General features: G+C 36.2%; 1 protein-coding gene across 1 annotated transcript in view; it reads left to right on the plus strand.

Moving 5' to 3' along the window:
- Positions 1-1974: 1974 nt before the first annotated feature.
- Positions 1975-12703, plus strand: part of LOC126376797 (uncharacterized) — a 37710-nt gene continuing 26981 nt past the window's right edge. Inside the window, exons 1-4 of the mRNA XM_050024344.1 lie at positions 1975-2167; positions 2873-3159; positions 3459-3632; positions 5426-6940. Of these exons, the coding sequence (XP_049880301.1) occupies positions 1975-2167; positions 2873-3159; positions 3459-3632; positions 5426-6442 (1671 nt within the window). The 3' untranslated portion in view covers positions 6443-6940. The remainder of the gene's footprint in view (positions 2168-2872; positions 3160-3458; positions 3633-5425; positions 6941-12703) is intronic.

Below are 12703 nucleotides of genomic sequence, written 5' to 3' on the forward strand. Positions count from 1 at the left end.
TACTAATAGACTGAAATTCTGGGAACAGTGTAACCAAATCAGGGATTGTTTTTGGAAGAATTGGCACAGGTATTACTTGAATGGTTTGCAAAGTCCTCCCAAGTGGCGCGATGATCTCCCCAACGTTAATGTTGGAGCATTAGTTATTTTAAGAGAACCTAACTTACCTCCACTCCTTTGGCCTATGGCTAGAATTATAAAGACTTACCTAGGTAACGACGGAAAGGTACGGGTGGTATGTTCCTTGATATACTTTTAAGTTTTTTATTAGTATAAGACATAGAATATGGTTGGTGTTATGTTCTTATAACTTCTAAGTTATTATAATTTAAGCTTTTTTCTTAACATACTTAATATATTTTCTTTGATAATAATTTTCAAGTTTCTTAGTTGATATCATAAAACATTTATTTAACTAATATTTCCATTCCAAATTTGGTTTGTATAAGTAACATGTTTTGTTCTTTAATTTGCATAACACGATAATAGTTTTTGCAACATTTGTAAATTCTTTGTTGTTCTTTAAAGACAAGTGTCGCGGGCGCAGCATGTTGGCAACACCAACTAAAATACTTTTTTGTGTATAATTTTTAATCTGTCACTTTCTCTCGCTCTGTGTAACAAGCACCCACGCATTACTAATAAATCTATAAATCTCAAGTTGGGCGTTTAATTGGAAGACCAGACCTCAACATCCGCTACTATAACCTCTTATATATATGAATAAATTAGTATAATGTACTCGATTTTCCTGTACTCGATTTTCCCCTCATAAGTTAATAAATAATAATGTTTGAGGTCCTTGACCCTAAATTGCACTACCTATTCCGATCATTGCTCATAATTCAAACGGATTCCTGCATAAAAGTGTATCAGGAGAAATATGTTGAATAAATCCCATACCGGGCTGTAGGGGAGAATCTGGAGAGACCTGGAGAAGGTCATAGATGTGACGAAAGGATATCAAAACCTAATTGGTTCACTGATGTACCTTTCTGTCTGCACGACGCCGGACATTGCACATGCGGTAAATCATTTAGAGTCATTCGGGGTAACTGAGCCCAGTGGGTAAGTGAGCGCAGTGCCTGTTTTTAGAAAACGAGGCGCGGGACGCGGGGGGTCCTTTTGACCAATAGGATGTGCAAGCGATGCGAGTTAGTCGCAACACGTTTTTGCGCCGTGCTACGCGTCACTATGTAATTATACTCACTCCTTGTCCGAGACGATATTTACAGTGTAGTCTACGTCTTGTGCTCGGCATCATCACAATTTTCAAAGCTCCAAATCCAAAAGAAAAAAACATCAACCCATTTCTGAACGCACCTGTCAACTAACGTCATTACGGTTTTTGTGCAGCGGCGTTGTCACTACGTTTCCGCAAACAAAAATATTATTTGTTGTTTTAAAGTAAATTGTAAACAAAAATGTTTATAGTGGTACATAAAACAATGTATTTATTTGATAGCAAGTGTTTACCACTTGATCAGTGGTGTAAAGGTTGGATATAACAAAAAACATTCGTAAGGAGACGAAGGTCAGGAATATTATTGTTCTTCTTGTAGAATAAACCCGGATTAAATAGGTAAGTCATAAATATACCTAATCAGAGTAAAAAAGCATGTTAAAACTAATAGCCCATAAGTATATTCTTTAGGGGCCAAAAGTATTTCTCCATTTTTGGTATTGGAGGTTATGTGTGATGCAAGCGCATAAATCATAAAAATTTTTTTCGTCCGTTCAAAAAAAAAAAAAAAAAGAAAGAAGAAATCATTGACAAAAAAGTGGTGGTGTAAAGCCATCGATTAAATCGATTACGGTTATTTATTTTCTTTTTTTTCTCTTAAACACCGGCTTCCGGTTACCGCGTTTTTGGTTGTCAAAGTGAAAATTTTCTTCACGTTGGTTCGCGATTTCGCATTCAAGACTGTTATTCAAGATTGTTACTGCAAATAAAGGAATTGCCCATAAGATAAGATGGGGAAAAGGAAGAATACCGAAGACGATGCTGAACGCATAAAAAGAAAGTTGAAGAAATGGCAAAAACGGCTCAAGAAGACTGAAGAGAACGCGGGTTCCACCGATTCCGCAGAGGGGACCCCGCCAAGACCCGTACCTGACGACCTGGAAGGCGTTATTGAAGATAATGAGACTGCAGTCACGATTCCAGGTGAGTTGATAACTCACTCTACTTAGGGGAAACTTCTAACGATTGGGTGTTTATTATTAGTACCTACCCCACCAACAGGGTGGCCCTTGTAAAACAAGAATATACCTATTTCTCAGTTCCATACCTAGAGCTATCACGTAGAGGATAGACAATGGACTTGGTGGTATAAACAAACTTAGAAGCTACTAATAGAAGGGTCGACAGGCTAAGCGCTGATTTACCTTTTCCTCATTTCCATACACGTTATAGAGCTATCACTTAGAGGATAGACAATGGACTTGATGGTATAAATACAACGTAGAAGCTACCAATAGAAGGGTCGCCTCCGCTAAGCGCTGATATACCAATTTCTCATTTCCATACCTAGAGCTATCACTTAGAGGATAGACAATGGACTTGAGGGTATAAATAAAACCTAAAAGATACCAATAGGAAGGTCGCCATTGTTGAGCGTGATATACCTATTTCTCACTTCCATACTTAGAGCTATCACTTAGAGGATAGACAATGGACTTGACGGTATTAACACAACATAAGAGCTAACGATAGAAGGATCGACATTGCTATGCGCTGATATACCCATTTCCCACTTCCATACCTAGAGCTATCACTCAGAGGATAGACAATGGATTTGTTGGGAACTGCTGAGCATATACATTGAAAAAACCTTATTACAAATTTAACACATTAAATATATAATTACAGATGTGGAAGAAGCCCCAGAAGAGCTTCTCTTAGCGCTTGGGCCCGAAGGAGGAGACACTAGTGAGACAGGGGAACCAATACTACAAACATTGGCTTCAAGATGGCAGAACATCATGAGAGATGGACTAAACAAGGAGACAAAAGAACAAATAATCAAAAAATATCCAGCTCCCCTAAACTTTGCTATTACTGCTCCGGCTCTTAATCCTGAAATTAAGGCTACATTATCGGATTCTGCCTTGAAAAGAGACAACAGGATAATTTGGAGACAAAACCAAATGACTAAGGTACTATCCGCAATAGGAAGACCCCTTACTAATATTATGAAAGGAAGTATAAACTCCAAGGAACTAGTAGAACAGCTTAATAATGCTGCAAAGTTGGCGGCAGACCTATTTTACCAAGATACCATTGCAAGGAAATATTTTGCCCTGTCGACTACCACAACAGTAGTAAGAGAGGCAATTAAAAAGGAAAAAGCTGATGAACTGCTTTTTGGACAATCCTGCGCAGAAAAAATAAGGTCTGCACAGTCCATCCAAAGAACCGGAGCGCAGATTAAACAAAAACAGAAAAACTTCAAAAGCCCGCTGCAGTCACAGCAGACATCTCGCAGCGGGCCTTACCAGCAGCCTCGTTACAGGACGAATCAGCAGTCTCACAGACAACCAGGGAGACCACAACAGAGGCAGCAGTACAAGAAGAAGGGTCAGCAGAGGAAGCGGTCTTCACAACGCAACCAACAGCAACGGAATTAGAGGTACATGCTGGAAAAACAAAATCCCATCTTCTTAATTGGTTAAAGATCACAAGTGACCCTATCATTTTAAGCTGGATCAAGGGATATAATATACCTTTCGTTGACATCCCACCTTCAAACCAAGTGTGCCATCAAAATTGGTCTATAAATGAAAAGCTAGTGATTCAGGCAGAAATTAAGAATCTGGTTGCATTAGGCGCAGTTTCTGAATGTGCCTATAATAATAATCAATATGTATCCCCAATCTTTGTAGTACCAAAACCTAATGGTGCTCATAGATTTATACTTAATCTGAAGGGCTTGAACAGGTACATCAATACTAATCATTTTAAATTAGAAGACATTAGGACAGCTTGTAAATTGATTTCACAAGATAGCTACATGGCAAAAATTGACTTAAAAGATGCTTATTTCTCTATACCTATATCAAAAAACTCAAAAAAATATTTAAGATTTTACTTTGAAGGAAAATTATACGAGTTCAACTGTTTGCCCTTCGGCTTATGTACAGCCCCACTAGTATTTACAAAGATCATGAAACCCATCGTAACTTACCTGAGGAGAAATAACATAATTATGACTTTTTATCTAGATGACAGTTTATATGTTGAAAATTCAAAAGATTTATGTGAGGAGAATGTATACCTTGCTTGCAATCTATTTCAGGACCTGGGGTTTGTAGTTAATCTAGAAAAGAGTATCTTATCTCCTGCTAGAACCTGTAATTATTTGGGCTTTACCTTGGATTCCAAAGATCTTACAATTTCAGTTCCTAAAGAAAAACAAAGTTCAATTTTAGATAAATTGCATAAATTCAAATATAAAGGTTCTTGTTCCATTAGAGAGTTCTCTCGACTCGTAGGTTCATTAACTGCAATCTGTCCGGCAATTCCATATGGATGGGTGTATACAAAATTGCTTGAGAGAGAAAAATATCTGGCTTTACTTAATGCTGAAGATGATTATGACAAAAACATGTCCCTACCAGACATTATATACCCTGAACTACAGTGGTGGATAAGTAATATTAATAAAAAGAACCCTTTCAAACAAAACGATTTTCTCTTAGAAATTCATACTGATGCTTCACTTACAGGGTGGGGAGCAGTTTGTAACAGAGAAAAAGCTTCGGGGTCTTGGTCTTCCAGCGAAATACAATTTCATATTAATTATCTTGAACTAAAGGCGGCTTTTCTGGGTCTTCAGTGCTTTGCTAGTAATCATAAAAACTGCGAAATACTTCTTAGAGTCGATAATACTACTGCAGTAGCATACATCAATAAAATGGGGGGTGTTCAGTATAAGCACTTAAACGAGATTACTAGAGAGATATGGCAATGGTGTGAATGTAGAAATATTTGGATCTTTGCGTCATATATTAATACCATTGACAACTTTGAGGCAGACGCAGAATCAAGAAAAACAAACATAGAGTGGGAACTTTCTCAGACTTGTTTTATAAAGATTGTAGAAATATTTGGAGACCCAGAAATAGATTTATTTGCATCTAGGATAAATAAAAAATGCGAAAAATTCGTTTCCTGGAGGAGAGATCCTGAAGCCACATATATAGACGCTTTTACTATTAACTGGAATAAATATTTTTTCTATAGCTTCCCACCATTTTCTCTAGTCTTAAGATGTATAAAAAAAATCAAGTGGGATAGGGCAGAAGGTATCTTAGTCTTCCCTTATTGGCCATCTCAACCATGGTTTCCTCTTATAGAACCAATGTTAATTGGAGAATTGATTATATTTAAGCCTAATGAGTCTCTTTTGACTTCACCCTACAGGGAGTGCCACCCGCTACATCAGCAGCTTACCCTGGCTGCAGGATTGCTGTCAGCGAGGCGTTCATAAGGCGCGGCACGCCAAATTCAGCGCTTAACATCATGTTGAAATCCTTATCATGTAACACGTTGAAGCAGTATAACTCATCCTTAAAGTTATGGTGGTCATTTTGTTATAAATACAAAGTTGATCCCTATCAAGGATCTGTTCCCTTTATATTAAAGTTCCTTAGCGAATGCTTTCAAAGAGGGTCATCATATGGCTCTTTAAATACTACTAGATCCGCCCTCTCCCTGGTAGTGGGTCCAAAAGTCGGCACGGATGATCGCATAAAACGATTTTTTAAGGGGCTATTTAGAATAAATCCACCTAAACCAAAGTATAACATAACTTGGGACCCGGGACAAGTGTTAGACTATCTAGCACAAAAGTATCCAAATGAATCCCTGCCACTAGAATTTCTTACCAAGAAACTGGTTACCATTTTAGCATTAACTTCAGGACATAGAGTCCAGACTCTATCCCTAATAAAAGTAATTAATATTAACTTCACCACAGGTGGTGTACAGATTAAGGTACCGGATAATATTAAAACTTCGAGAAAAAACTCTTTGCAACCAATTTTACACTTAAAATCATATATAAATAAAGTAGAAATTTGCCCTGTACTTACCATTAAATCATATATAGAAGCCACTAAGAATGTTAGAAAAGACTCTCATAATCTTATAATTACATATAACAAGCCACACCGCAGTGCCTCAACTCAATCACTAAGCAGGTGGATTAAAGCAACTCTAGCTGAAGCTGGGATAGACACCTCCATTTTTTCATCACACAGCACTAGACATGCTGCTACATCAGCAGCTAGTAGAGCTGGAATTAACATAGATCTGATCAGAAAAACTGCAGGGTGGTCAAGTACCTCCGCCACTTTTGCAAGATTTTATGATCGCCCAGTGTCAGTAGATCCCGCAGCCTTTAGTGAGGCTGTTTGTGACACTACAAATAGAAATTAAACTAGAATTAAGTTTGAAATGTGATTTATTGTCTAAGGAATAGTAATTAATATTTTTGTTAAACTGCTCACATAATTCATATATATATATCTCGTTTTTTATATAACTAATCGGGTGTTTCATTCACAACATCTTCGAACATCTACACTGTAAATATCGTCTCGGACAAGGAGTGAGTATAATTAAGAGATTAAACGAACTTACCTGTAAGTGAAGTTCTATCTCAATTATACGAAGCTCCTTGTCCGAGACGAGAGTCCCTCCCTTTAACCTGATATCCCGCCCCGAAATCCCTGGGGGTAGCAGGTTGTTCATGAAACAAGCTTTAAACACAATGACGTTAGTTGACAGGTGCGTTCAGAAATGGGTTGATGTTTTTTTCTTTTGGATTTGGAGCTTTGAAAATTGTGATGATGCCGAGCACAAGACGTAGACTACACTGTAAATATCGTCTCGGACAAGGAGCTTCGTATAATTGAGATAGAACTTCACTTACAGGTAAGTTCGTTTAATCTCTTAATTATTCACAAAAAATAGTTTTTGCCGTTAGAATCGTATTATTTTGGTGTTTTGTAAAACATTGTCACCTCTAAGATTGAAATTTATATGCAGGTAAGTTCTATTAAGCACAATATTTTCTTGATATCTGTAAACGTAATTTGAGGTTATATTCAATTCGCTTCGCTTCGGTTTGAGTGGTTTGCATTTTGAATTATGGGTCCCGCGAAGTCGTAATATATAGAACGGTTAAGTTACTTATATTTTTTTTCAGTGTTTACCATTATGCCGCGAAATTATATAAGAAAATAATCTGAGTAGCGCCAGTAACAGAAGAACAAATTATGAAAGCGAAGACTCTCATTGAAAAGGGTAAATGAGTCATTTTACGCAAAAGATTAAAATTAAACGTAGCTGCCACTTCAATGGGACGATACCAGCCATCATTTCATGAAAGTCAAGAGGCAGAGTTTACAATGCACTGCAAGAAAATGGATCACAGATATTTCGGCTTAACCATAAATGACTTAAGAAGATTGGCATATGAATATGCTTTAGTAAATAAAATTGAGAATAGTTACGATAAATCATCCTAAATGGCAGGCCGCGATTGGGTGGAATGTTTCTTGAAACGCCATCCTGAATTAACTCTTCGACAATCAGCAGCGACTAGTCTGGCTAGAGCTATTGGATTCAATAAAGTTCAAGTTGATCGCTTTTACGAGAATCTCAAAGAATTGTATGAAAAACAGAAATTCAAGCCTAACAGAATTTATATGTCGACGAGACTGGGATTAGTTCAGTACCTAAAAAACTCCAAAAGTCGTCACAACAAAAGGGAAAAAAGTTGTATCGAAGATAGTGACAGCAGAAAGAGGCATCACAATAACAGATATTTGCTGCATGAGTGCTGGTGATCATTACGTTCCACCAGCTTTTATATACTCCCGCAAAAGACCGCGTGATGATTCACTGGACGGTGGTCCATCACAAAGTACCTTTTTTAAACTGGTTGCATCATTTTAAATATTTTGTACATCCAACGTCAGAAGTTGCCGTATTGCTCCTGCTAGATAATCACTCGTCGCATATCAGCTTGGAAGCACAGGATGGTTTTTAGTTGTTTGACAAAAAACTAAGACTGTTGCTGACTTTATTTCTATTTTAATTTGTAGTGAAATAAATGGACTGAAATAAGACTTATTTTCCTAATTCAATTCCTGTAAACTAAAGGACAATATGGCTCCAAAGACGAAAGTGCGCACAGTTGACCCGAACGACTCTAAGTCAGTTCAACAGCTGTTATACTGAGAAGCACTTCACAGCTGCTAAGCGTGTACTAAGCCCTTGCTGAATACCTGAAGGGCACCAAGGGAATACCAAGAACCCGGGATTTCCCGGTATATTCTCTAGCACCAATTGTTACACTTAAGAACGTGGCCTAAACAAGCCTTACCCAAACTGACAAATGCATTTTCGGAGGTATGTGACCTAACCTGTATTGTGCTGTTTTTCCTTCGCGGGTTAGAAGGTCAGACAGGCAGCCGCTTCTGTAAAAAACCGGACCTGTCAAATCTTCAGGTTAGGTAAGCGGACCCTGTGAAAACGGGATAGGTATGGCTAGGGCGGATGACTTGGATTATTCAAACATATTTGAGCTTCAAGCAATCACAATCGAAATGTACTCTACGTTTCTAGTGTCCGGGAGAAGATATTCACCGAGTCAATCTCAACGATTTACCGAATAATCTAATAAGGTGATACCAACACAATCATTACATCCCCAATTCCAATTTTGCTATTTGAGATATTGTTTGAATTCCATTTCAACCATCACAGCACTTTGGCAACTGTAATTATAAAAATTGAAAAGGAATATTCACAAATGTGTCAAACAGCAAAATTGAGTTTAGGTCGATTTTTTTAAGGATCAATCACTTTCAGAGTTTCAGTGTGAGAAACAACAACTGGTTTTACAACAACATATATTTTATTAAGAGTAGGCTAACGATGAAGAAAATTAATCATAAAAAAGTTAAGACAAAGTAATTTTACACATTTCTTTTTTTATTTTTCCACAACATAATGCTCATGACATAAGCTCTCATATGGTGTAGTCAGAGTACATCCATCGCAAGATGAACTAAGTACAAACAATTTACCGAGTTTTCGAGGTTTTCTGAGCTTTTCTTTATTTTTATATTCGATATATTTCACGGTGCACACGTATATGTGTGAGTCAATAACGAACGAAAGATTCGAAGACATCTAGATGAATATAATCCTTGTTGCAAAAATGTCGCGGAATTTAATTAAAGCCGTAAAGTGGCAGTGAACATTCCAGTAAACAAACAAACATCAAAGGCCAGTCTACAGAAGTTACAGAGTTAATGTTGTGTTTCAAAAAGTTGTATTTTAAGAAGGTACCCTAATTGATATTCAAAGACAAGAGAAACTAGAAATCTATTCGTACAGACCAGAGGACATATTCAATTAATACCCAAGTAACAATCAAGCAAAAAAAATCCGGAAATTCCCGGGACTTTTTCCTAACACGACCTGTTAAGACTTAAAGAACGTGGACTAAACTAGATTGATCCAAAACTGACATAGGTCACGAAAGCGTGTACAGACTGCAAACATTTTGCTTTGAAACCAACAGAGAAAATGGAGAAAGGTATACGATTAGTCGGTATTTAAAGGTGACAACAGATACTACAAAACTATTCGTACAAACCAGAGACCATGTTCAACCAAAGATTAATTCAGACAAAAATATTAAGGGTGTTCCCTTATCTCAAAAGTTTGGGAACCCCTGGCTACAACCTCCTAGTCAAATGAAATACTTATTTTTAATGAAATGTCAAAGTTAACATTTTCTATACAATTTATATGGAAAACTTTAACCGCGACGACGTCAACAATAAACAATTAATTACACGGTGATGGTATGTAATTTTAAAGCAATCGAATATTTTAAATCACTTTAGACTGACTAATAGGTCTAGATTAGTATTTTAAAATTACCCTTGACCCAGACGTCTCCCCGATCCTCGAGTTTTCGGGGTTAAAAAGACCACATTGAAGCAATTCATTTAAAAAGCAATATTGTAATTTGACATTTGCGCATATAAGCAAGTGCGCGCGTGTCAAATAGCAATAGGCTTTCTTAGATGAATTTGTTTCGATATGACATATTTAACCCCCCTGAAATGTTTACAATTACATTACACATGAATACTTCAGGTGATGCCACCCACATACTATATAAATACAATAAAACAATCCATTATAAAATCATAAAAAAATAAACAGTTGAAAACAGGCTTACTGAAACAAACAATATTTATGTTGACCGTTTAGAACGGTGAATTATTTTAATCAGTCAATTACAGAAAATAAATTATTCTCAAGTATACATATTAAAGGACCGTGGGTAGTTCGATCACAAGTCTTTTCGAAGATTTATGATCCAAATTGACGCATGGTCCTTTACATTAAAGCTATATTGTAATGCGGTGAGTTTAAAACACTTGCCCTACCTGTGCGGTGTAAAAAGACAAAAAAAAAACATTACTAGCTGGTATAAAATAATATGTTTACGGCACAGACCAAGTAGAGACCAAGAAGATAACCGGCGTGATTTACGGTGAGAATGCTGTCTGGGCGGCAAAATACATACCTACTGGGCTGACATGGCACCATAATATCCATGGTGGAAATGTAGATTTGCAATGGGAATCACAATTTTTACCCAGTAAACTATTTTAAACGGGTCGATTGTAAATGATAAATAAGGTAAAAATAATTACTAATTATTTTATTTATTTATTTTAACTAATTAATTATTTATTTATTTTAAACGTTGTTTTTTTTTAAACGTTGCAACGTTTGAGCCGCGTTGACACGACCGTGGTCACGGGATGACTGGCGAGGAGAGAGCTTGTCATTGCGAAAGTGCTGGTAACTATCCTCACACAGTTTTTTTTGTTAGATCATACAAGCACTCCGAAAAAAATTAAAATAACGGACTTGCTTTTTTTCTTATCTAACATTAATCACACATTGGTCGGTGCAAAATAGTTTACTAAGTATGAATGATGACTATTTTTTACCTATAGATACATAAATTTATTAAAAAAACAAAATTACCGCCCATTTGTAAGAGCTCAGCTATTACAGCACAAAAAGACAAGTGTTTTGAACTCTTATTTCAATAAAGATAAGGTTTTTAACCTTGAATTTACCTACAAAATTTATTACACTAGTTGTCATATAATATTGCACTAAACTCTAAATCTACTAACACAAAACACACAAAACGCAAAATACCATCTGACCACAACCTTTCGCCAGCGGTCATGGGCCAGGCTACAAATATTGGATTTCATCAGTCTACTCAGACTGACGGGAGAATGATAGTTTAACCCGCTGATTGAGGGACTGATGAAAATTTTAATACTAATAGATAATAAGGGCAATTTTTATTTGAATGATCAACACTCCAGGCTGATTGGCTGGGGTGATTTAATACTGATTGTGATAAAGGCTATCACTATTCATATATAGCTGTATATTTCTATTTAATGTCCTCTAGCCCTCGTTGATAATTACTTCCGCACAATATCCCAGGAAGAGGAAATGACTGAAAACCAGCGCTGGATGACGCCATAGCATGGCTCCATCGCAGCACAAGCTGAGCCATTTCCTTTTGCCCGTATTAGTAATATTCATAATTACCTAGTTCTTATAGCAAATGTAAATTCTGTACCGTCGGTGAAAAGTAATACAAGTCCAAAATTCAAGTTTTGACAAAATCGAGTTTAAAGTTAAAAATATTCTAGCTCGCGACTTATAAGGAATAATGGAACAGAAGTTAGATGTGTCGATAGGTGATGATGGAAGGTTTCTTTTCTAATATTTAGTTATATTTAGAACCTAAACAGAAAACAGGATCAAAACAAATTACATGTATCAGTTGACACCAACTTTTATACTGTGTAAATTGATACAAGTCTACTTATACCTTTTTACACACATAACTGTACAAAAATCATCATTGATATATCATATTTCAATTAATAATTTTACAGTCTTATTCTACAAAAAACAAAATGTCTTGGAAGAAAGTTTATTTCATAAAGTTGTAGAAAGGCAAAATTCTATTTATTTTCTTTAAAAAGTAAAGAAACGTAACTTATATCAATTGACACAAACGATAAACTATAACGAATTTGTGTCAAGTGGTTTAACATGACTTATTTTTTCGGTTTTATTGTGTAAAATGATACATGTTTTTACGAATTTCTAGTAATAAATACATATAAAGCTGGTACACGTATATAATTATAGTGTAAGGTGGTGATAATAAGATATTTTTGTTATGATTTTACTCTCAAAACTCATAAATAACCGGTCAAAACCACCACTGCTGCCCGCTACAAACACATTTTGTCCACTACACTACGCCCCTAATCAAAACCACTTTTGGTTCATTTTTGCAGTCAAAATCTTACAAATTCAATTATGATAATATTTCCACCCCTAACAAATGAAGGTAAAAGGAATCATATTAAGACTGGTCATTAGGAATGTTTCGGGCTAGCCTGGCAGTATGGCCTGGAGATAAAGGTGATGTACGTACGTACTTTTAAACCAAAATCACACAAACCGGTAAGTGTTACTTCTTTCCTGCTGAAACTATTTAAAAGATCACAACTCATTCCACAATCAAAATCCCCTAAAATAAAATTCGATATTTCG

Source organism: Pectinophora gossypiella, chromosome 21 (genome assembly GCF_024362695.1).
Source record: "Pectinophora gossypiella chromosome 21, ilPecGoss1.1, whole genome shotgun sequence".
Classification (NCBI taxonomy): Eukaryota; Metazoa; Arthropoda; class Insecta; order Lepidoptera; family Gelechiidae; genus Pectinophora; species Pectinophora gossypiella.